The 24,536-nt window shown below is 50.5% G+C and overlaps 1 protein-coding gene and 1 pseudogene across 2 annotated transcripts; both read left to right on the top strand.

Annotated features, from left to right (window-relative positions):
- The first annotated feature begins 2,704 nt into the window (after positions 1–2,704).
- SEMA4A (semaphorin 4A) lies at positions 2,705–24,086 on the top strand. Of its 2 annotated transcripts, none has more exons than XM_037825752.1 (15): positions 2,705–2,754; positions 5,222–5,386; positions 7,143–7,303; positions 8,064–8,126; positions 8,388–8,486; positions 8,711–8,816; positions 9,590–9,706; positions 10,051–10,175; positions 10,357–10,529; positions 11,482–11,632; positions 19,928–20,108; positions 21,602–21,720; positions 21,867–22,024; positions 22,354–22,454; positions 22,870–23,462. In XM_037825752.1, the coding sequence occupies exons 2-15, from the start codon at positions 5,251–5,253 to the stop codon at positions 23,460–23,462; spliced, it is 2,283 nt and encodes a 760-aa protein (XP_037681680.1). In that variant the 5' UTR covers positions 2,705–2,754; positions 5,222–5,250. The 2 variants fall into 2 exon arrangements, with proteins under 2 accessions (XP_037681680.1, XP_037681679.1); XM_037825751.1 differs by lacking the exon at positions 2,705–2,754 and adding an exon at positions 4,227–4,466 and having other exon boundaries at positions 22,870–24,086.
- LOC119528434 lies at positions 13,490–13,589 on the top strand (annotated as a pseudogene).
- Positions 24,087–24,536: the final 450 nt, after the last annotated feature.

Below are 24,536 nucleotides of genomic sequence, written 5' to 3'. Positions count from 1 at the left end.
CTTCACTTCATTCTTTCTAAAAATGCTAGTAAAATACTAGTAAGTCTGGGGGGGGAGTCAAGCTGGTCCCAGGTCTCCCAGAAAGCCATTATTTTACCTAAGTGAATCAGAGTGTGCAAGTGGCCTGTTCAGGATCACACAGCAAGTTACAGGCAAGTAGGCTTGGTACTTGGGATTCTTGATTCTCAGCCCAGTGATGCCTTTCTCATAGTCCTCCTGCAAGCTGAGAGACCCAGCCTGAAAGGGTTTTTTCCACTCCTCATTTTACCAGTGAAGCAGCTGGGGTCCAGGGGTGATGGGAGGGAGCACTGGTACATAAAGTTGCATAGGATCAGGACCAGGAGATCTTAGACACAATGCCCAGCTCCCAAACCCTTGCCTGCCTCCACTCCTCCCCAGATGGGGAAGAATCCAGCTCAGTCTTCTCTCTCTCCTTCTCTGTCTTTCTCATTCCTATCTAGACCTTTGCAAAGTCTTTTCTGGAGTTTGCCTTCCATCCCTCCTCTTACAGCACAGACCTTCCTGTAAAAGATATCAAGGGGCTTCTGGAGGAGCCACCTTCTTGGTAATTTGAGAAAAAAAGGTGGAACCTGGACCTGGATGTGAAGCCCCTTCCCGTGGAAGTCAGGATATAGTAATAGAAGAAGGTTTCTTTGGCTTTTTGATAAAGACCCTGTCCCTTGGCTCATTTGCATAGTTATCTCTGTGTTTACTTGCATTCTCATCGGTAAGCTCAGTTTGCAGGGGCCAGGCTGTGACACCCCTCTACACATACACGGGGAAGAAGGAAAGCCAGAGAAACTGGCCAGAAAGAGGACTTGGCCCCAGTTGACCCCTGAGCCCAGCTGGGGGACATCTGCCTAGTGGTGCCTGCCTGAAAGAGGGAAAAGAGGGAAAGGCTGCTGAGCAGGGACCCGGGGGCTAGTGTAGCCCCTTCCCACCTCCCCCACATCTGGAAACCTGTCTTCTCCACACATGTGGATCCAGGAACTGCAGAAGGTGGGGCGCAGGGGGACACTGGTAGGAGGAGGAAAAATATGGGGAGATTCTAGTCCCTCCCACTTAGAGATGTGGTCGCCATGGCAACTGAGGACCAGTGAGGCGGGATGGGGTTGGGGCTGGGGGGGCGGGGGTGTGGCTGGGACAGAGGCACTGGGAGACGGGAACGACTGGCATTCCAGGGGGAGGGAAACGCGGCGGCATCCCCAAGCTTCAGGTAAGGGAGTGGGAAAGCTGATGGGCAGTTCTGAAAGGAGGGGGCGGGCTATTGTTTGGCGCTGGCTCTGCCCTGAGGAGGGGGCAGACCGAGGGGCTCGGGCCATTGTGTGTGACACTCAGCTCAGCCGTCCAGTCCAGCCCTAGTCAGACTGGAGGAGGGGACCTAGGAGGCACTGGGTAAGGGGTGAGGGGGGACTGGGCTGGGTTGATGGCAAGAAGGCGGGGAGACAGTGGAGGTGGGAAGATTTGGGGGCGACACTGGAAGAGTGGAGGCGTGGGGACATCCCTAGTGCCTTGCATGCAGTAGGCAATAAATATAAGTTGATTTGACTTGCTCACGATCATAAAAGGAGGACAGATGAGCAGGACAGGCGGGGCCAAGGAAGGGAGCAGAAAGCAGACTTTCCCCAGGACTGGGCTCTTCTTACCCATGCCCCTGAGGCTGAAAGGAAGAAGAGGATGGGGGAAGCTGGACCTGTCTGGTCACCGGCGAGGCAGGAATGGCTTCTCCGCTGGCTCCAGAAGTCCCTCCCTCAGGGAGGCATGGGTGCTGCTCCTCAGGGGAGCCGAAGAGAGGGAGCCCCAGGTTGAGGCTCAGTGGTAGCATGGGAGGTGTGGGAAGCACTGAGCTCCCCTCCCACCTCCACCCCCACATCTTGGTCTCTCCTCTGGGCTATAAAGCCTGGCAAGAAGGGGCTACTGTGTTCATTGTGGTCTAGGGGATGCTTTGGGGGAGGAGACCCCGGAAGTGCGGGACCCTGGCAGGAGAGCCTGAACTGAGCATTACTGTCATGGGTGGAGGGGTTCTCCAGGCTGGGCTCCAGGGCTTAGGGAAAAGGGGGCTGAGGAAACCCCCAGATTGGGGCAATGAAGATGGCACAAACCCTCTGGCCTGGTGTCCAGACATCTGACCCCATTGCCACCCCACCTGACCGCCTGACTCCAACCCCTGCCAAGTCACTTCCTTTCCCTGGCCTTGGTTTCCTTATTTGCACAAGGAGGGAGGGGGTGGGACCCCGCCAGCTCTGGCTTCTTTGATGCTGTGGATAGCATCTACTACATAATTTGTGATACTCTGTGCAAAATGAAAATGCAGAATCATTAAGAATTTCAAGGCGGCAACAGCAGATCCTTAAACCAAATGTGGGACCCTCCTAAGCGCAGGACCCTGTGTCACTGCACAGGCCACGTGGCCCCGAGGCCGGCTCTGGCTGTGGACTCCATCAGCTGCAGCCAGGGGGCCGGCAGCAAGCCTCTGGATCTGACCAGAGGTTCTGGTGTGAGGGACGCAGTGCCAGGGGCAGGGTGTCCTCCCTCTCAGTGTCTTCTGTGGACCTTGACCAGGAAGGAGGCCCTTGCAGAGGCAGGTGGGTGGTACTTGATGGCCTTTCCGCGAGGAGGTTTCTGTTTCCTCTGGGTCAGGAATCATCCCAGAGATACTGCTTCTCAGCTCAGAGGAGACAGAGCCCACCACTCCTCCACCTGTCTTGTCCGCCCAAGTGGCTCCGAGTGGAATTTCCTGGATTGCAGTGGGAGGTAGGATTGAGGGGGCAGGGCTCCAGGATCCATGGCTACCGGATCAGCTTTCAATGAGGCAGAGCTGATTTGATTTGGCTTCTAGCTGTGTAACCTCCAGGAGCCTAGTTTCTTTTTCTGTAGAATACCTGCTAAGGACTTACTACCTGCTAAGACTGTTGAAAGCCGGAGAGTGTAAACTACAGACATTGGCCAGAGCAGCTGGGGAAGAAAATTCCCCGGTCTTAAGAGGAGCAACTGGGCATCAGTTAAGAGGGTGGGGCTGAACTCCCCCTCCCCTCAGCCTAGAGCTCCTCCCAGCGACCCAGATAAATCAATGGGTTCAAGCAGAGAGGCCCAGGGGCCAGATGGGTCCCCATATCTGGGCGGGTGTTGGGGGTGGGGAGGTGCCACAGGTGAGGTCTGGGCAATTGGGAGTTTCCCGTGATTCTGAGGGCTCAGAAGCCTCTTTGTCTGGGTGACTTGGCCCAAAAAGAAGTGAGACTCTACAACCAGCATCCGGGAGAGGCGTCCAGGGGAGTCTCATGCAAATCGTGACAAAAAACGGCTGTTCTGTTCATGGGATCAGTCTTAGACCAATCCCTGGGAAATCCAGGAATAATGGGAGCAGAGGGAGAGGGAAAGAAGGCTGAGCAGGCTTTGAGAAGGATTTCTTCCAAGAACTAGCTGGGGCTGTACCATCACCCTTGCAGGCTGGTGCTGTAGCAGGAGGGACAGAGGTTACACTACAGGAAGGACTTCCTGAGTGTAAGAAATGTGTGTTTAAGGTGGAGGTGGGTTGTTTATTGGAGTCAGATTAGCCCTGGGACGTCTTACTCTTTAACTTGCAGTCAGCTGACCCAGGCTGAGTGGGCCGGAAACGACCCACTTTATAGGGTCCTGGGCGCTGGATGCCTCGTTAACACTGCGTTATGAGGTCCCCCCTGGAGCTGGCAGGCAGAGGCCAGCAGCCACCACGGGGGGTTGAGCACCTTAGGATCATGGTCCAGAAGCCAGAGCTCGATGGGCAGTTGGCTGGGCCTCCCACTGGCCCGACGCTACCCTAAAAGTGATGGTGGAGATTAGTTTACAGGAGGGACTTCAGCAATGCCACAAATAAGGGCCTGAGGCAGTTGTTTAATTTTAAAGACTGTAGTCCAGATGGAAGTGGGAGGTTTGAAGGTTAGACCACTGCAGGGACTTCCCAGTAGGTAGGAGTGGGGAGACCCTGCCCCGTGGGTAAGTGAAAAGAGGAATATGAAAGACAATGTCATGTCTCCTGCCCAGGAAATCTTGAGCAACAGGAGAAACCACTGCTGGGCTGGTTAGACGGGATGTGATGTGATAGAGAGGCAGGGGAATGGCTAAAATGACCTCAAAGGGCCTTTTAAACTTTCTGGATGGATGAAGATGACAGGAGGGAGAAAGAAAGAGGTGTGTCTCTTGGGAGGCGGGGAAATCTTTTTTCTTCCCTTCCAATCCACCAACTTCCGCCCAAGCCAGAGATCTGTCACAACTCGAGAGGTGGAAATTCTGGTTTCCCTGCTCCACTGCTTTCAGTGCTGGCTTTTGCACTATGGGCACCTGGAGGACTGTGCTCCCAGCCCAGCCGGGCTAAGCATCTCAAACCCTGCCTGCTGGGCCAGGGAGCCCCCTCCTTCTTTCTCCTGGATGGCATTCCCACTCGCCTGAGAGCCTGGACACCGGAGTTCTGTACTGTGGCTGGCTCAAGGGTATGTGAGCTGAGCGGCTTGGGGTTTGCAGTCTTGGGGGAAAGAGACAGGTGACAGGAGCACAGAGGCAAGAGAAAGTGGGGGGGAGCTGCAAAGGCTGGGAGAGCCAATCACCCCCTTCCGGGGCCATTCCCCGGATAATGCTGAGAGCCAGCCTGCAGGGACAGACTCTCATTGCCTCCCTGGAAGAAGACAGCCAGGTAGGCCTTAGTGTCAAAGACCCCTGAGTCCAGGTAGGGCTGAGAAAGAGGTCAGAGCAGGCAGACCAGTCCAAGTCTGCTGCTTGGGTCATCAGAGGGCAGGGGTGAGTATAAGGAACAGGGTATCAACTGATCTGAAAGTGGCAGGAAGGTAAGGTCTGAGATTATCTGTGTTTTGAGTGCAGGAATCGCTCCCCAGTAGGTCCTTATGCAGGGCCTGGCAATGATTTGGGTAGTGGGAGGATAGAAGGTAAAGGTTAGACAGCAAGAAGGACTTCCTTGAGGGTAAGATGAGAAAAGACGAAGCAGGACTATTGGTGAAAGGAGACCAGAAGGGGCAGCGCAGGGAACAGCTGGGATCCTACCAGAGTCAAGAGTGAGGCAACGGACTGGGCCTTGTGGGGATGTGGAAGTGAGACTCTCTAAGGGCCGTCCCCTATCAGCACCCCCGCCCCTCCTCCATACACACACTGCTGCTGCCTGAGACTCTCTGATTGGTCCCCAGGGGGTGTGGTGACAGCTCACCCAGGGAGGGCCTGGTGCTTGTTTCCCCAGAGCCGTCTGGTGCTAGCCCCTGGCTGAGCATGGCCCTCCCAGCCCTGGGCCCGGACCTCTGGAGCCTCCTGGGCCTCTTCCTCTTCCAAATGCTGCTGCTGCTGCCGCCGCCAGCCTCAGGGAGTGGTGGGCAGGGGCTTGTGCCCAGGGTCAGATACTGTGCAGGTAAGTGCCTGATGGCCAGGAGGCGTGGGAGTGACAACCCAGAGCTGGAGGGGTGGGTGGAAGGAGGGGGAGAAAAACAGACATGGAGAATCACAGAGGCACAGAGAGATATGCCAGGGAAGAAACAGAGGGCCTCAGAGAGAGAGAGAGAGAGAGAGAGATCCAGAAACAGAAAGGAGGGAATATGAAAAACCCACTTGGGGCAAAGATTGGGGAAAGGGAAGAGAGCAGGGGTTCCAGGGGCACTGCTACTTCCAGTTCTCCAAAGTTGGAGGTCACTAAGCCGGGCACCTCAGGCCCCTAACTACCTTCATGCCCCTGGGAGCCCCCAAAGCCAAAGCCCTTGCTGGGAAATTGTCTGTGGACTTGGTGACCAGGGCACGTCAGGTCCGTGCCAACCAGGCAGATAGTGCTGGGAGACTCCAGTAGTAAGAGCACATGGCCTGGGCCCCCTCCCACCAGGAACAGGAGCACGTGGGACAGCGGCTGGGGCAGGGTCCTGGGGCCCTGTAAGGCACAGCTTGGCTGTTCTCGTACTGAGGCTGTGGGGGCTGCTGGCCTTCCCACCTCCAGGGAGAAGATTCAGAGAAAGACAGACTCTGCAGGGTACGGCCTTCCTGGCCACGGCTGTGTCTTTAGCATCTTTTGGGGCAACGTGGTCAAAGAAATATATGTTGCCCATTGACGGAGATGCCTCCTCTGTGTTGGGTGCTGGGAACGCACTCATGGACAAGACTCAGTCTCTGCCCTCCAGGTGCTCACAGCCCAGAGCGAGAAGCAGATGAGCAACCAGACAATCACGTCCCCAGATGATTGGTGCCGTAACAGAGGGGTTTTGTACAGTTCTGGGGGACGCCTGGGCTCCTGTGGGAGACGCCCCTCTCTGAGGCTCCCTCATAGCACCATGCCACACGTTATCCCCAACTCTTCCTCTTGGTCCTGTCTAAGATTTCCTGAGCCTCCACAGGTAACAATTAGGCTGTCAGTCCACTAACTGATGTAAAACTGCAAAAGTGCTCATGGGAGAGGATTTGTGGAGCTCCTTCCCCCTTGCTGATGTGCCAGGAGGACAGGAAAACACAAAAACACCACACAGAAATACACACCACTCCAGAGGGCTTAGGGGTGCCACCTGCAACTGGCTCACCTCCCCTGACCAGGTGACAGCCAGGCATGCCCATAGGGACCTTTGAAGAAAATGCTTCTTTCCATCCAACCTGGGGCAGCGATTCTAGTGGTGGAAATTTCCTGCAATAGGGTGGAAAGAAGTGTGGGGGATGTGAGAGGGACCCCAAAAACCCACAGCGACTCTGACACACAAGTCTGTCTGTGGTTTCCTGCCACAGCTGTCAACGTATTCCTGTCTGTCTGCCTGCTGCTCCCCCTGCTAGCGGAGATCAAGGTGCCCTCCCCCAGCACAGCCCCCCACGCCTGGTAGACCATCCCCTGTTCCTCACTTGATTTCCTGTCCCTTTGTCTGTCTCTTGGGTGATGGCCATCCCCCTAGCCCCAGGCTGTCATTACCCTGTCTCTGGCTGCCTCTCTTCTTTACTGTGAGTTCAACACACAAAGCCCCTGTGGCTGCCAGCAGGGTGCGGCGAAGCAGGGAGCTGCTGGTGGAGAAGAGTGGGTCCAGCTGCCAAGGTTTGGGGAGCACACTCTGCCAACCCTTCGCCTTCCCCCTCTTCCATCTCAGGCATCAGCTGCCTGCCGACCAACTCTTCACCACTCATTCCTTCTCTCCATCTCCCAACAGGGGACGGGCGCAGGGCACTTAGCCTCTTCCACCAGAAGGGACTCCGAGATTTTGACACTCTGCTCCTGAGTGGTGATGGAGACACTCTCTATGTCGGGGCTCGAGAGACCATTCTGGCCTTGAATATCCAGGATCCAGGGGTCCCAAGGCTCCAGAGCATGGTGAGGAGGCCAGGGAGAAAGAGTAGGGGCTCCACTTTGATCGGGCTGCCTGTGTATGAATAACTGCCCAATTGCTACTCATGCAACAGACAAGAAATATAGTGGCTTCACTATTCACTGGCATCAAGATAACTGACTGAATAATACTAATCATTAAAATGGCTGATATGGAAATCATTGACATATGAACTAAACATTGACTCAATTTATATCAATAATCTGATATTCAGCCACTGGTAGAAATCACTGAAGCTTCTGTGTTAAATTATAGCGTGTAGTCTGTGGACTGCCTGCAGGGAATCAAATGAGGCACTAGATTAAAATGCAGATTCTTGGAGGCGTGACCCGGCCACCCAAATTTTTAATGAGTTCCCCTAGAAAATGAATGTTTTGACATCTGCTGCTCTGTGTACCATGCATTGTGCTAGGTGCTTTACATATGCTACTTACCCGTGTTCTTCAGCAGCCTGTACAATTGACCAAGATCAGTCAAACAGTAAGTGGCTGAGCCAAGATTAGAATTCAGATCTGAATGCTTCCAGAGGCCATGTTCTACCATGGAGCTGTGTCCTAATGAATATCAGTAGCATCAGAGTTATAGCCATGGTCCTAAACTGATGGTGTTACAGCCTGTCAGCATGCCCCTAGCTGCCATGCCTGCTGGTGATTCTAAATCTGAGCCAAAGAGGGATGTGAGGCCAGAGCCAGAGCTAAAGACCTCACCTCCCTTCATCTCCCCACTCCCGACTCCTTGCTTCAGATACCTTGGCCAGCCAATGACGGGAAAAAGGATGAATGTGCCTTTAAGAGAAAGAGTAATGAGGTGAGCAGAGGTGCAGACATGGGGGCTGTGGGTGGGGGGTTCTGTGGACCCAACCATCACTGGGAGGACCTCAGGTTGGGCAGACAGTAGAGACTGCTCGTTTGCATGACAATCTGCCTGGGTCATGTTCTGTAAAGGTGGACAGGGATGGCTCCAGCATTGCCCAGCCCTTCTCCCCACTAGGAAGTAAGGGGGCAGCTCTGGGGGCCCAGGAGTTTGGGGCCAGTGGCCTGGAAGCTCTGACTCCTCTGTCTCCCCCAGACACAGTGTTTCAACTTCATCCGTGTCCTGGTCCCTTTCAACGCCACCCATCTCTACGCCTGCGGCACCTTCGCCTTCAGTCCTGCTTGTACCTTCATTGTGAGTTACCTGGAGCCCAACTCTCAGGCCCAAGCCTCCACCATCACATCTACTCTCAGCTCAGCCTCTGTAGTTCTGGAAAATTCTGGTCTTCCAGACACAGGACCCTCATGAGCTTCCTGGCCCTAGACCAATTTCCCTCCATGCTCCTTTCCCTTCCTCTCCCATGGCCCTCACTTCCCAGACCCTGGCGTTCTGGCCCCCCAGCTTCTACCCCCCTCCAGGAACTCCGAGATTCTTCTCTGGTGCCCATCTTGGAGGACAAGATCATGGATGGGAAGGGCCAAAGCCCCTTCGACCCAGCCCACAAGCATACGGCCGTTTTGGTGGGTGAGTATCAGGTTGCGTGCTCCATCGCAACACCCTCTTTCCCAGGTCACCCTGTGAAATCTAACAGTTTATTGAAAGGCAGAGGAAAGAGGGAGGGGAAGCCAGGAGCTTTGGAGCACAAGGCAGAGGGAGAACAGGGCACACTAACTAGCAGCTCCTGCTGCAACTGTCACAAAAGAGGTGGAGAGAGGTAGAGGGTCCGGGAATGGTCTCAGGCAGAGACGAGGCCTGAGACTTAGTCATTTGTTCAACAAACATGCACTGTGTCCGCACCTCCTCTGGTGTGCCAGCTGTTATGCTAGGAGCTGTGGGGTTGCAAAGAAGAAATCATGGCCCTGTGACCTACCAGACACAAAGCATTATAGACTTTCCAGCCTGGCTTCCTGGAGGAGGTGGCCTTTGGTTTTTGAGCAGGACCTTGCAGGTAGATGGGCAGAAAAATTGTTTCCAAGATGTGGAAGCAGAAAACACAGCCACTTGGGGGAACAATGCCTGATTCTTTCTATCAAGTGGTTCAGTTGGGTGTGTGAGGGAGTAGCCAGAGAAAGGCTGGAAAAAAGCCAAAACACAGAAGGCCATACGGGTTGGCCATTCCCTGTGGGCAGTAGGGTGTGTTCAGTAGGGGTGTGTGAGCTGGGCTTTGGGGCTCCAAAGAAAGGTGTAGAACAAACAAAGGGAGCCAGAGATTTATGAGGTTGCCAGCCCCAGACACAGGCAGATCTGAGGGGGGACAGGGGAGTCCTCCACCTAAGTTCCCCTCTATCCACCCCCAGATGGGATGCTCTATTCTGGCACCATGAACAACTTCCTGGGCAGCGAGCCCATCCTGATACGCACGCTGGGGTCCCAGCCTGTCCTCAAGACGGACACCTTCCTTCGCTGGTTGCAACGTAAGGATCTGACCCCACCAAATACAGGTCTGGCACCCTTCCCCGAGTTCTAGAGACATAGCATTATGAATTGTTATGAATTCACTCAACAATCTTTTTGAGGGCACACTATGGGCAAAGTGCTGGGGACACAGCACAGAAGCCAAAGCACCAGCCCTCACAAATCTTTCACCTTAAGTAAATAAATTACATTACCAGCCATCCCCCATCCCCACCCTGTCACCGGCTGTTGGACCCCGGCATCGTGTCGCCTGGTCTCCAGAGCCAACCCAAGGGTTTTCACCATGGGAAGCCCAAGGCATCCGGGTGCTGGGTCGCTAAGCCTATCCGCCCCACCCCCGCAGCGGACGCCTCCTTCGTGGCAGCCATCCCTTCGACCCAGGTTGTCTACTTCTTCTTCGAGGAGACAGCCATAGAGTATGACTTCTTCGAGAAGCTCCACACATCCCGGGTGGCCCGAGTCTGCAAGGTCTGCGGCCGGGGCGCGGGGCGGGACCGGAGGCCGGGGGGTGGTGGGCGAGGGTTGGGGACGAACCAGGAGACGCAGAAGCAGGACTAGCGCTTAGACGTCAAACGCAGCGGAGAGAGATGGGGCCCCGGGCGCGGCGCGCGGGGCAGGTGCGCCGGGCTGACTCCGCGCGCGCCCGCAGAACGACGTGGGCGGCGAGAAGCTGCTGCAGAAGAAGTGGACCACCTTCCTGAAGGCCCAGCTCCTCTGCGCCCAGCCCGGGCAGCTGCCTTTCAACGTCATCCGCCACGCGGTCCTCCTACCCGCTGATCCCCGCGACGTGGCCCGCATCTACGCAGTCTTCACTTCCCAGTGGTGAGCAGGAACGTGGGATGGGCCGGGGGATCTGGGACTAGCACGCCTATGGCCTTGGTCCGGAAGCGGGAACTCTTGTCATTTTACTCGGGAAAGCATTTGTTCCTCACCACTTCCCAGAAATTTGACTCTTGCCTTTCATGTAGATGGGAAAAATAAAGCTCAGAGGAGTTCTTTCTAATATCTATCCTGCCTAATTCCACAAAGGAAGAGAATCAGCTTACAAAAAGCAAATATTAAAATAAAATGAATTGAAATAAAATAAAATAGGGAAATGGGAATGAAGAGAGAATAAGAGAAGCCAGGGGTAGGGTCAGAGCATACAAATGCTTGTCACAAAGTATTGTACAGTTGCTGGATGCCAGCCACAAGTTTAACTCTGAGCTTCCTAATGGCCAAGGCAAAAAGGGAAACACCAACAGCATCATAAGATAAAAGTAAAGTTATTGTTTGGAGGCTGAGAAAGATTATCCGATTTGCCCAAGGGCACACAGCCAGTGCCTGGCCCCACAGTGTTAAGGTATCTGCTGACACTATTTCAGGTACAAAAGTCTGGTGTAGGTAATCATGGTTTGGTTCTCTGAGGACCTCCGTGGTACCCCAAAGAGGAGGGCTACATCTGGAGCCAGCCTGCAGCTGGTTGCATGGCCTCGTTCTTGGGTGGAGCCCAGTCTGGGCAGGACAGGCAGGAGCCACCTCAGGGCCTGAGCCCCAATTAATTCTAGTTAAGGATAATCATATTTCAGATCTTAGAATGGGCCTAGAGCCAGGGAACTCCTCGCCCAGCTCTTATAGCCACAGCAGGGGGAGGGAGGGGCAGCAGGAGGCTACCACAGCCCTCCTGACTCCTGCCCTCCTGGGGCTTCTCACCGAGGGTGGGCCAGGGCTGGAGAGGGAGCTTCCGGGTGGGGCAGAGGAGACCACAGACAGAGTCCTCTCTGGCTGTCTCCAGGCAGATCGGCAGGACCAGGAGCTCCGCCGTCTGTGCCTTCTCTCTCACAGACATAGAGCGTGTCTTTGAGGGGAAGTACAAGGAGCTGAACAAAGAGACTTCACGCTGGACCACTTACAGGGGCCCTGAGACCAACCCCCGGCCAGGCAACGTGAGTGCTACTCCTCCCACCGAGCAAAGCCCACACACACCGGCACACGCATACATATCATGTGCATGCAAAAGCACCTGCTATCACGGCATAGTAAATGTTCAATAAATGTTAGCGCTCCCCATGCAACCAGTCCTGCCTGCTCAGCTGTACACCAGTCCAGCTGCCCACGCCCTGCAGGGGCCAACCCCATTCGGCACACAAGGCAGTTGCTAGGGCTGCTATCCCCAACCTCCCACAGGCTAGTACCTGGATATATCACGAAGGAAACAAGGGAGCATGGGCTGTGTGCCAAGCACTGTTTTGAGCATTTTCACCTACATTTCTTATTTAATCTCTTTTTTTTCTTTAAATCAGAATTATATATGTACACTGTTTAAAGAATCAAATAGATCTCCAGGATTGGTTACAAAAAACAGCCCCGCTTCCTCTCATACTTTTCCCTCTCCAGAGACAACCACCTTCAACTCTTTTAGCTGATCCTTTTCGCATTTATCTCTAAATAGCATGCTTTTATTGCTAGTTTCTTTTAATTTAATTTTTCAAATTGTGGTAACATATATATGTAACATAAAATTTACCATTTTAGCCACTTTCGAATACTCAATTCGGTGGCATTAATTACATTTACAGTGTAGTGCTACTATCAACACCATCCATTATCAAAACTTTTTTATCACCTCAAACAGAAAATTTGTGCCCATTAAGCTGTAACTCCCCATACCCTCTCTCTTTAAACTAATCTCTCTCTAACCTACTTTTTGTCTCTATGAATCTGCCTGTTCTAGATATTTCCTATAAGGGGACTCACACAGTATCTGTCCTTTTGTGTCTGGCTTATTTTACTAAGCATAATGTTTTCAAGGTTCATCCCTGTACTTCATTCCTTTTTATGGCTGAATAATATCCATCGTATGTATATACCGCATATACATGTACATAAGCAGCTTCTCACTGTTTATCCATTCATCTGATGGTGGACACTTGGATTGTTTCCATCTTTTGGCTGTTATGAATGATGCCACTGAACATTGGTGTACAAGTATCTACTTGAGTCCCTGTTTTCAATTCTTTAAGCTATACGTAAGAGTGGAATTGTTGGGTCATACAGTAATTCTTTAACTTTTTGAGGAAATGCCAAACTATTTTCCACAGCAAGTGCACCATTTTACAATCTATCAATAATGTACAAGGGTTCCTATTTCTCCACATCCTTGCTAACACTTGTTATTTTCCATTTTAAAAATAATAGCCATTCTAGTGGGTGTGAAATGGTAACTCATTGTGGTTTGATTTGCATTTCCCAAATGGCTAATGAGGTTGAGCTTCTTTTCATGTGCTTATTGGCCATTTGTATATCTTCTTTGGGGATATGTCTATTTAACCCTTTTGCCCATTTTTAAATTTGGTTGTGTTGTTGAATTCTTCTTTATATACTCTGGATATTAAACCCTTATTGGCTATGTCGTTACCAAATATTTTCTCCCATCTATAGGTTGCCTTTTTATTTTCATGATAAAGTCCTTCGATACACAAAAGTTTTTAATTTTGATGAAGTCTCATTTATCTTTTTTTTCTTTTGTTGCTTGTGCTTTGGGTGTAAAGTCTAAGAAACTATTGCCTAATCCAAGGTCCTGAAGATGCTTCCCTATGCTTTCTTCTAGGAGTTTTATAGTTTGAGTTCTTATATTGAGGTCTTTGATCCGTTTTGAGTTACTCTCTGTATATAGTGTGAGTTAGGGATCCACCATCACTCTTTTGCATATGAATATCTAGTTTTCCCAACATCATTTGTTGAAGAGGCCATTCTTTCCCGATTGAGTGGACTTGGCACCCTTGTTAAAAATCAGTTGGCGAGCTTGCTTTGGCAAGCACTAAAATTGGAACAGTACAGAGAAGATTAGCATGGCCCCTGTGTAAGGATGACCCACAAATTTGTGAAGCGTTCCATATTTTTCATAAACTGTAACAAATGTACCGCACTAATGCAAGCCATATCATCACGGTCAAAGTGAGACAACAGGTAGATGTAAGAGGTGTGGAACTCCAGGTTGATCCAGGTTGATCCAGGCCACCTGGTTGTAGTTCTGGTGCCCCTGAGAAAGCGATGTGATCTTCATGGCAGGTGGGTGAAGAGAGGTGGTGTCAGGGCTCTTGGGAGGTCTGAGGGCACTGTGAGGAGATGGCAGAGGGCTGGCTCCCAGCTGCTAGAAGAGGAGAACTTGCTGCAATTCTGTTCAAGCCATATTAAAGCAGGAAACTGTGGTGACTCTGCCAAGATGTCTGGCCTGTGGGAGGTTTTTAATGACTGATTCAATCTACATTTTGTTGGTCTGTTGAGATATTTCTGTTTCTTCTTAAGTCAGTTTAGGTAATTTGTTTCTAGGAATTTGCCCATTTCATCTAGGTTATCTAATCTGTTGGTGTACAATTGTTCATAGTATCCTCTTAGAGGCCTTTTTATTTCTGTAGGGTTGATAGTACTGTAGCACTTTCATTTCTGATTTTAGTTATTTGCACTTAATTTCTTTTTTTCTTTGTCAGTCTAGCTAAATATATGTCAACTTTATGGATCCTTATAAAGAACCAACTTTAGATTTTGTTGACTATCGTTTTCCTATTCTCTACTTAAACTATCTCCACTCTAATCTTTATTACTTCCTTCCTTCTGCTAACTGAGCTAGCAAAAAATGTCTTTATTCTCTAGTTCTATAAGGGGTGAAGTTAGGTTACTGAGTTGAGCTCTTTCTTCTTTTTTGATATAGGCATTGCTACTTCTTGATGTTTCAGTTTTAGGTGGTATCCATTGAATTCCCATTATAGAAGGTGACAATTTAGCTGTCTTCTCCACACTCCCCCATCCCCAACCCCAGTGTTGTGCTGTAGCTGGTTTGCAGCAAATTACAAAAGCGGATTTTGTGTATCCCTTTCCAAATTCGTATTCAGTATTACATTGGTGACTTGAAATCAGCCATGGTGGGAGTATTCACACCACAGAACTCAGCAAATGCTATAAATCAGGGCTGTTGTGGAGAGCTGGTTTACCAACACATTTGTACTCACCCCCTGTTCTGGTTTGCTAATGCTGCCATTATGCAAAATACTAGAAATGGATTGGCTTTTATAAAGGAGGTTTATTTGGTTACAAAGTTACAGTCTTAAGGCCAGAAAGTGTCCAAGATAAGGCATCAACCGTTGGGTGCATTCACTGAAGGATGGCCATTGGTGTCCAGAAAACCTCTGTTAGCTTGGAAGGCACGTGGCTGGCATCTGCTTGCTCCCAGGTAGCATTTCAAAATGGCATTCTCCAAAATGTTGCTCTTGGGGCGTTTTGTCCTCTCTTAGCTGCAGCTGCTCTCAACGGCCCTCTTCAAAATGTCTAAATTGCAGCTCGCAGTGGCTACTTCTGTCCAAGCTTTTGTAGGGCTCCAGTGAACTAATCAGGGCCCAAGCTAAATGGGCCAGGCCACGCCTCTGTGGAAATTATCTAATCACAGTTATCACCTACAGTTGGATGGGTCACATCTCCATGGAAACAACCTAATCCAAAGGTTCCAACTTAATCAACACTAATATGTCTGCCTCCACAAGATTGCATCAAAGATAATGGCTTTTTGGGGCCATAATACATCCAAACTGACACACCCCTCAATCTCTCAATTACTTTTATGGTAATTTTTGTTAGATCAATATATTTATTGTGATTCTTATTCGTCACAGCTGAGCCAAATAGTCAATGATTGCTTTTCCTGTATGCATAATTTTTTGTTTTCCCTAGGGTTAAGTAATTTGTCTTGACTTTTTTGCTTGCTTTGTTTTCTAAGCTCTTATCTCTACTTCAACCCCAGACCTTTCCTCAATTATCTGAAGACAAAATCTTCTGGTAACTTAACAATTTCATCATCCTGGTGAGTCTTTGACAAGAGTCTGGGCTGGTGGCCCTCTATATCCAGGACATAGCTGCCATCCTGGAATCTCCCTTCTCCATCATCCTGGGGGTTCCCTTCACTTCTCTCCTGTGACTGATCTCGTGCTTCCTGCTTCCTCTTTTTTTTTTTTTCTTCTTCTTCTTCTTTACTATCTCATTTTAGTGGATGATAGCCTCTGTAGATTCTGGAAAAAGGATATATGGCTGCTAAAATTCTTTGCGACCTTAATGTCTGACAGTGTCTTTAATCTACTTTCACATGTAATTGATAGTGGGTAGGTGTATGTAATTCTAGACTAGTAGTAATTTTCCTTCAAAATTTTCAAGGGCTTGCTCTATCATCTTCTAGTTTCCAGTGCTGCTATTAAGAAGTCCAAAACTATTCTGATCTCTAATCCTTTGAATGTAGCTTGTTTTTTTTTTCCTCACTGGAATCTTGTAGTGCCTTTTCTTTGTCCCTAGTATCCTGAAATTTCAAGATGCTGTGCTTTACTGAGACTCTCTTCATTTATTGTGCTAGGCACTCAATGGGCTCCTTCAGTCTGGAATTTCAGTTCCTTCAGTTCCAAGTTTTCTTGAACTATTTCCTTTTCATTCAAGAAATATCTGTTGGGCACATGTGCCAGGCATTGTTCTAGGCACTGGGGATACAGCAGTGTACAAAACAGACAGAAGTCCCTTCCCACGTAGGACTCACAGTCTAATGGAGTGTCTTCTCACTGCTTTTTGGACCTCCCGGAATGTTCCTCTAATTTTTTTTTAATTCTTTCCTATTTATAAGTCTTTGGTTTGGTCTACTTTCTGGGAGGGTTTCTCATCATCTTCTGATCCTTCTAGCAATTTTTTTCATTTCTACTAAAATACTTAATTTCCAAGATTTTTTCGAACTTTGAATATCCCTTTTATGAAGAATGTTTTATTATAGATAATTTCGAATGTATAAAAAACTAAACAGATTAGTATAATGGACCTCTGTGTACCCATTAGCCAATTGCAACTCATAGCGGTCAAATGAGTTTCATCTATACCCCACCTATCCCTCACCCCTCCCCACCCTTATTATTCTGAAGCAAATTTGGGGAATCATATCATTTCTTCTGTGTTAGCTTCCTAGGGCTGTGGCAACAGATTACCATAAAATTGGTGACTTAAAACAACAGAAATTTATTTTCTCACAGTTCTGGAGGCCAGAAGTCCAAAATCAAGATGTCAGCAGGGTTGCTTACTTCTGTAGCCTCTGATGGAGATTCCATTCCATGCCTCTCTCCTGTCTGCTGCTGGCTGCCGGCAATCCCTGACGTTCCTTGGCTTGTAGGCACATCGCTCCCCTCTCCACCTCCGACTTTGCATTGCCTCCTCCTCCGTGTGTGTGCTTCCTTTCCTCCTATTCTCTTATAAAGACACTTCTCATTGGATTTAGGGCCCACCCTTATCCAGGATGATCACATCTTGTGAAATTTAACTTAATTACATCTGCAAAGACCCTTTTTCCCAAATAAGTTCACATTCACAGGTTCTGGGTGGATGTATCTTTTTGGGGGGCCACCATTCATCCATGTTTTATTATATACCTTCAAAAAGATAAGGATTGGAAAAAACACATAGCCATGGTACTGTTATCACACCTAAACAATTTAATCATAATTCCTAAACCTAATATGCATTCAGTGTTCACATTTTTACTAGTTTCATAAATGTCATAAGAATTTTTATATTATTTGTTTATTTGCATCAATATCCAAATAAGGCCTACAAATTGTGATTGGATGTTGTCTTCTAAGTCTCTTTTAATATATATGTTCCCACTCCATCTTTTTTCTCTGGTAATTTATTTGTTTGTCAAGTAAACCTCAGCACAGTCTGGATTTTGATGATTGCATCTCTGTGATGTAGTTTAAGTATGTTTTAGTTTCTTTGACTGCTCAAGCAAATACTATGCAGTGGGCTGGCTTAAACAATGGGAATTTAATGGCTCAAGGTTTTGAGGTCAGGAAAAAGTCCAAATCAAGGCATCTATCAAGGCGATGCTTTCTTCCTGAAGACTGGCATTCTGGGGCTGGCTGCCAGTGATCCTTGGTCCCGGGCTCTTCTGTCACATGGCATTGTACATGGCGGCTTCTTCTGGCTTCTTCCTTCTCCTCCAGGTTCCATTGATGTTCAGCTTCTGGCTGCTCCTTCTGTGGCTTTCTCTCTCTCTGTGTCTGAATTTCAATCTGCTTATAAAGGACTCCAGTAATAGGATTAAGACCCGTCCTTATTGAGTTGGGCCACACCTTAACTGAAGCAACCTCATCAAAAGGTCCTACTTACAGTGGGTTCACACCCACAGAAATGGATTAAATTTAAGAATATGCTTTTCTGGGATACACACAGCTCCAAATGACTACAAAAATTTTTCTGTAACTGGTAGGTAGTTGGATCTAGAGGCCTGGTTAGATTCAGGTTTGACTTTTTTTGTTTTTCTTTGTTTTTTTGTTTGTTTGTTTGTTTTGTTTTTTGGACATGACTACTTCATTGTAGTAGTGTGTTCTTCCTTTAGGAAGCACATGACGTCTGGCTGCTCTCTTTTTGTAAAGTAAGGACTATTCCTCTTTTGTAGCATTCTGTTCTTGTTCCATGGCTAAAATATCTTCTCTCATCTCTCTGCGGATGGTGAAAGTTTTCTATAAAGTTTTCTCTGAATCATTTCTGTTTCCTCTTAGGTTTTTGTTTGTTTGCTTTTTCTGTTTGTTTTGGCCTTTTTCTTTCATGTTAGTGGTTTTACCCTCCTGTTTGGTAAACCTTGGCAATAGGTATTTAAGAGTGAGGAGGGCATATAGCTATTTGGAGCTTCTGTATCTGGTATTGCTTGACCCCTTGGGTGCATTTATAGCTCCACTGAGGATGGTTTTGTTGGGGGCCTTTCCTTTGGCTATCTGGTCATTTCCCCCAGAGCAGACTCTTCTAGTCTAGTCTGATGTTTGGAGGGAGATGTTCTGGCCCCCAGTGTCTGGGGCGAGGGCTGAGTGTGGGGGAGGAATGTCAGCATGCAGTGTGCCTGCCTGTACTTAATCCCCCTCAACTGGGTCTGCTGCCCACCATCCAGAAACCCTCTGTTTTACTCTCTCCAGAGAATAAACTTCCAGGCTTAGGCCAGAATGTAGAGGGATCAGTCACTCAGCTGCATGGAGCTGGGAAGGGGATCTGTGTGCCCATTTAAACTTTCAAATCATCTTCCTTATGAGTTCCCACTTTAACCCCACTTCCAGAGATAACTTCACTCACAGAGGCCACTAATTTAGGGACTTTTAGGAATTCTGCCTTGTAAATCAGGATGGTTTTCGGCTTCTCCTAGTGCTAGCTTATTAGTCTCCCTTTCTCTCTCTCTGCTAAGTCATGTATCATTTGTTCAGTTGCTTTCCAGCTTCCAAAATGTGGCTGCTTTTGCCTCCTGTCCTGTTCTCCCCGTCCCCATAGGTTTATGCATTTAAGGAAACTCCCTTTGGGAGGAAGTGAGAGTGAGCACATCTGCTCATTCTAGTATCAGAATGAGATGTAGACGTTAGTACGTCACTTTACAGACGAGGAAGTTGAAACGCAGAGGGGTGAGGTAACTTTCTGAGAGCACAGCTTGTAGGTGATAGAGCTGGGGCTGGTCCTGAGCATGTGCTTTTTGGGTATGAAGAACAAGGATCCTGAAGGAAGACCCACTCACAGGTGTCCCAGAACCACAGCATGGGCCATTAGAGAACAGCTGGTCCAACCCCCTCATTTTATGGGTGAGAAAAAGGAGGTCCAGAATGGAGAAGGGACTTTCCCAGAGTCATGCAGCAAATTCACACGGAATTTTGATGAGACACTCTCCCTACTACACAATCCCTTTCTGTCACCTCCTCCATGCAGTCACTGACTCAGCAAACATTTTCTGAGCACCAACTCAGTGCCAGATCGTGCACCAGCACTAGGCTGGGCTACAGACATGAGTAAAACGTGGTCTTTGCCTGCAAGGGGCCACCCACCCCACACCCCTGCTTCCTGCTGTCTGTCGGGCACCTTTGATGAAGACGTTGAGGGGGAGGAAAGCAACGGCTAACGTTTACTGAGTACTTACTTCATGTCAAGTACTGTTCCAATTGCTTGTCATGTATGAATGCATTTCATCCTTGCAGCAAACTTATGAGGAAGGTATTGGTAATATCCCCATATCACAGTCCAGCAGAGGCCGAAATTTGAAGGCAGGCAGCTCCAGGGTCTGAGATGAGGACTGTATAAAGCCACGAGGGAGGGAGACAGGGAGGCCAGCGGAGGGGATGGTGGGGAGGGAAGAGGCAAGAGGTGATCTGAAGGGAAGGGAAGAGCCACCCTGACCTGCCTCCTTCTCCCTTCAGTGCTTGGTGGGCCCTTCCTCTGATAAAGCCTTGACCTTCATGAAGGACCATTTCCTGATGGATGAGCAGGTGGTGGGGACGCCTCTGCTGGTGAAGTCTGGTGTGGAGTACACACGGATTGCGGTGGAGACAGCCCGGGACCTTGATGGGCACAGCCACCTGGTCATGTACCTGGGCACCAGTGAGTACGGGGTTCCCGGACATCCTTCAGCAGACGAGAGCAGGGCCTTCAAACCAGGGAAAAATTTGAATGTGTTCATTCATCCATTCATTCAACAAATGTTTACTGAACACCTACTGTGCACCTTGCTAGGTTCTGAAAATACAGCAGGGAACTAAACAGCCGTTTCTGAGCTTTCCTTCTGGTGGGGGGTGGGGGCAGGGAATAGACATGGAGGTCTTTGGTGGCCCTAGCAAGAGCTCCTTGTCTTACTGGGGGAAGCCATGTTAGAGGGGTGAAGGTGGGTGGGCAGAGAGGAGCCGGAAGCACTGAGTGTAGAGATCACTCCTTCAGGAAGCTTGGCTGTGAAGGGGAAGGGAGGAATAAGTGGTGACTGGAAGACGCTGTGGGGTCCAGCACGGGTTCTCTTTTTAAAGATGGGAAAAATCACAAGGATCGAGCAGAGAGGGAGATGGGCAAGAGAGGGGATGATTAGCAGGGAAAGCGGTTGTGAGAGCAGGAGGCAGGAGCCCACAACCCAGTCAGTCGACAGCCTGGCCTTGGGTGGAAGAAGGCCAGATCCCCTGCCGGGATGGGAGTGAAGGGTACAAGAGGGTGAGACCTGGTGGGTGTAGCATGTAGACTCAGGGGCAAGCCAAGGGAGCTCTTTTTTGAAGGCTTTTGTGTTCCCTCTGAAGTAGGAGGACACAAGGTCAGAAGTGGGGGGGCAAGAGGTGGGAGGTGGGAGGTGTGAGGAGACAGAAGCAGATTCAGACAGCTATTGTGGAAAGAGGGAGAGAGTCAGTGGGGATGTGGAAAGATTACCAAGCATATTGAGGGCCTGGTTGAGGTGGAGTACCAGGAACTTTAGTGGAAGGAACCCACCAGTTTCCTTCATTCTTTCAGAACATGTTTTATTGAGTACCCGCTATGTGCTAGGCGCTGTGTCAACTCAGTATATTGGTAGTGAAAAAACAGACAAAAATCTTAGTCCTTGTAGGTGGGAGAAGACAGACAATAAACATCCAGAATGAGTACCTTACCTAATACATTATGAGATTAGAAAATGAGGTACAGCAGGGTGAGGGAGATCAGGAATGCCAGATGGGAAAGTTGCAATTTTTAAAAGGGTGATCCCTCAAAAGGTGCCTTTGAGTAAAGACTTGATGGAGGTGAGGGGGGCACATGGTATGATTTTCTGCAGAAGTGCTCAGCTGTCAACTTCCCTACGTCCACGGAGAACGTGGATGGTCAGGTTCCTCGAAGGATAGTGTTGTGTCAGGCAGTTGCGAAGAAAGAAGGACAGAGGGGCAAGGGATTTTAGGCCATTTGTGAGAGAACCCCATCTCCGTGGCCTAGAGGGAGGTGGTCTGTCTGATTTGTAGCCCATGTGTGTTAGACTTCAGGAGGAACTTTCTGACAACTGGGGAGGCCACCTGCAGGCAGGGAGAGGGAGACAGAGTGGCATCTGTTGGTGAGATGAGAAGATCCAAGCTCTCTCTGCCTCCCTGCAGCCACAGGGTTCCTCCACAAGGCCGTGGTAAGTAAGAACAGCAGTGCTCATCTGGTGGAGGAGATCCAGCTGGTCCCTGACCCTGAACCTGTGCGCAACCTGCAGCTGGCCCCTAACCAGGTGGGAAGGGGACCTGAGGCTCAGATGACCTTGCAGTGGGACCGGGCCTTGGGGATGGGTTGGCCTGGCTCCCCTGGGCCTGGGCCAGGGTGCTGGGTCTTTGCTAGGTGGGGCTGGGGAGCCCTGACTCCCCATCTCTCTTCCAGGGAGCAGTGTTTGCAGGCTTCTCAGGAGGCGTCTGGAGGGTGCCCCGAGCCAACTGTAGTGTCTACGAGAGCTGTGTGGACTGTGTCCTCGCCCGGGATCCCCACTGCGTCTGGGACCCCGAGTCCCGAACCTGCCGCCTCCTGTCTGCCCCCATCCTGTGAGTGCCAGCCCCAGATGGTGGCTGAAGATGGCCCACTGGGACCCTTCATACCCAGCTTCTACCACTTCCTCCTCTCTCCAGGGGCTACTGATGCACTCATCTCCAGAATCCATCCCTCCTTTGGTGGGCTCCTCCAGGGATGGAGTTTTGCCAGGAAGTTTTGAAGCCGCCCCAGCTGTCCTGGGTTTCTCCCGCTCTCCTCTCCATTCTAGCTTGTCTCCCTCTCCCCTGTGCCCACCCTCTTCCTCCCCGCACTTCCGTCCTTTCCTCTCCTTTCCCACCTTTGTCTGTTTCAACGCATGGTTTTGCTTCCCCCGTCACCTCAGGAACTCCTGGAAGCAGGACATGGAGCGAGGGAACCCACGGTGGGCGTGTGCCAACGGCCCCATAGGCAGGAGCCACCAGCCTCAGAGCCTTCCCCAAATCAGTGAGTGGGGACTAGGGGGAGATGCAAAGGCTCTGGAGGGATTCTGAGAAGGTGTGGGTGTTCCTGCCTCAGTTTCCTCCCAACCTCTTTCTACGCCAGCCCCTATCTGGCTTGGCTGTGGGGAAGAAGGATAGGAATTCTAAGCTGGGGGCCAAGGTGAGACTCGGGATTGAGTTTGAAGTTGGTTTTGGTGTCCGAGTTAGAGTTAGATGGGGGTGGAGGCTAGGACTGGAGGTTGGTTTAGGGTCCATATTGGAGATGGGGGTAGGGGTCAGAGTTCAGTTTGGCAGTTGGAATGGAAATGGGGATAGTAATGGAGATGAGAGTTGGGGTCCAAATGTAGGGTACCAACTCTCTCTCCTGCCTTCCTCCTTTATCTATCCCTTATCCCTTTGCCCCTTTCTTTCTCCCACAGTTAAAGTAGTCCTGGCTGCCCCCAACTCCATCCTGGAGCTCCGCTGCCCCCACCTCTCAGCCCTGGCCTCTTACTGCTGGAGCCACGGGGAGGCAGCCGCCATTCCTGAATCTTCCACAGTCTACAATGGCTCCCTCTTGCTGCTCCTGCAGGATGGGGTGTGGGGCCTCTACCAGTGCTGGGCCACCGAGAATGACTTCTCCTACCCTGTGGTCTCCTACTGGGTGGGCAACAAGGACCAGCCCCTGGCCCTGGACCCTAAACTTGAGGGCATTCCTCAGGAGCGCGTGGAGGCCCCGCTGACCAGGGTCGGTGGTGGGGCAGCCCTGGCTGCCCAACGGTCCTACTGGCCCCACTTCCTCACCGTCACAGTGCTCCTTGCCTTAGTGCTTTCGGGAGCCCTCATCCTCCTCCTCGCCTCCCCGCTGGGGGCACTCCGAGCCCGGGGCAAGGTCCAGGGTTGTGGGAGCCTGGTGCCCGGGGAGAAGGCCCCACTGAGCAGGGAGCAGCCCCTTAAGCCCTCCAAGGAACACAGGACCCCAGCCACTGACTTGGACGCTGACAACAACCACATGGGTACTGAGGTGGCTTAAACTCTGTGGACACAGGCTGGGGCTATTGGGCAGGGCACGGTGCCTGTCCACGCTGGCAGTGCAGCCCTGACCAGGGTGGGAGTAGCAAAAAAAAGACCACCTTCCTCCTGTGCGAGGAGCTTCTGTTGCCACTTGGCACCACCAAGAGCATGCAGCAGGCCCAGACCTGGACCCAGGCTATCACAGGAGGACCCAGAGAAGACCTTCAGTTCTGATCATTCTGGCAACCTTCCAGAAACATGTTGCTCCAGGAGACCCTAAAAAACCCGACTGTTCCAGGACCCTGTAGTAATAAACACCAACTTGGAGACCCCACTCTGAAAGCAGCTTTGGACACCAACACTCCTCTCTCCCAGGGGTCTCCAGGGTTCTGTAGGGAACCATGCATTGCTGATTCCCAGGAATTCTTTCCTGAAGTCTGACCACATTCCTTCTTGCTTTAGTTGGGGCAGAGTTTGACTCCTTCTGCCCTGGCTAGAATGACAGGGGTAATCTGAGCCTTGTTCACTCCCCCTTCCCTGGCTGACCCCTTGACCTCTCCCCTCTTCTCCCTTTCCTTTGTTTGGGATTCAGAAACTGCTTGTCACAGATGGTTTATTTTTTATTAAAAGACAAAGCTTATGACTTGTGCTGTTTTTGTTGGAGAGAGAGCTCCAGCAGAGGACTGCCTGGATATGTGGATGTGTGGGAACAGGCAGCCGGGGATATCAGTAGGGAGGAGCGTTAGGTTTGTGGAGTGATTGTTCCGTTCACCCACAGACCACCTCTTCTGCCTTGCCAGCTCCTGGCCCCAAACCAGCCCTACAGCCCTATCCTCTGCCCCAGGCACTGCTAGAGAGAGCCTCCAACTCTGCCTTTTGTGACAGTTGCAGATCCGTGCTGGCCAGCCCCAGCTGGACAGGCACTCCCCATCTGTCACTGACTTCCTTGCTGCGGCCCTCACAGTTGCTGTCCCAGCTCTCCGACACTTCTCGTGACTGCACTTAGAACCCCCTCCCGCTGCAACTGTTGGCTTCAATCTTGGTGGACTGAATTTACAAAAAAGACCACAGACACCCCATCTTGGCCACTTCC

The sequence above is a fragment of the Choloepus didactylus genome, chromosome 2, assembly GCF_015220235.1.
Source record: "Choloepus didactylus isolate mChoDid1 chromosome 2, mChoDid1.pri, whole genome shotgun sequence".
Lineage (NCBI taxonomy): Eukaryota > Metazoa > Chordata > Mammalia > Pilosa > Megalonychidae > Choloepus > Choloepus didactylus.
The sequence above is the reverse complement of the archived record's forward strand: the minus strand, read 5'-3'. Positions and strand labels throughout refer to the sequence as shown.

Excerpts from the sequence above, each read along its gene's own strand:
- SEMA4A (XM_037825751.1), top strand. The coding sequence starts at position 5,251 with ATGGCCCTCCCAGCCCTGGGCCCGGACCTCTGGAGCCTCCTGGGCCTC. Across the intron at positions 9,707-10,050 it reads CTTCCTTCGCTGGTTGCAAC|CGGACGCCTCCTTCGTGGCA; the intron begins GTAAGGATCTGA and ends CCACCCCCGCAG. Across the intron at positions 10,530-11,481 it reads GCAGTCTTCACTTCCCAGTG|GCAGATCGGCAGGACCAGGA; the intron begins GTGAGCAGGAAC and ends GGCTGTCTCCAG.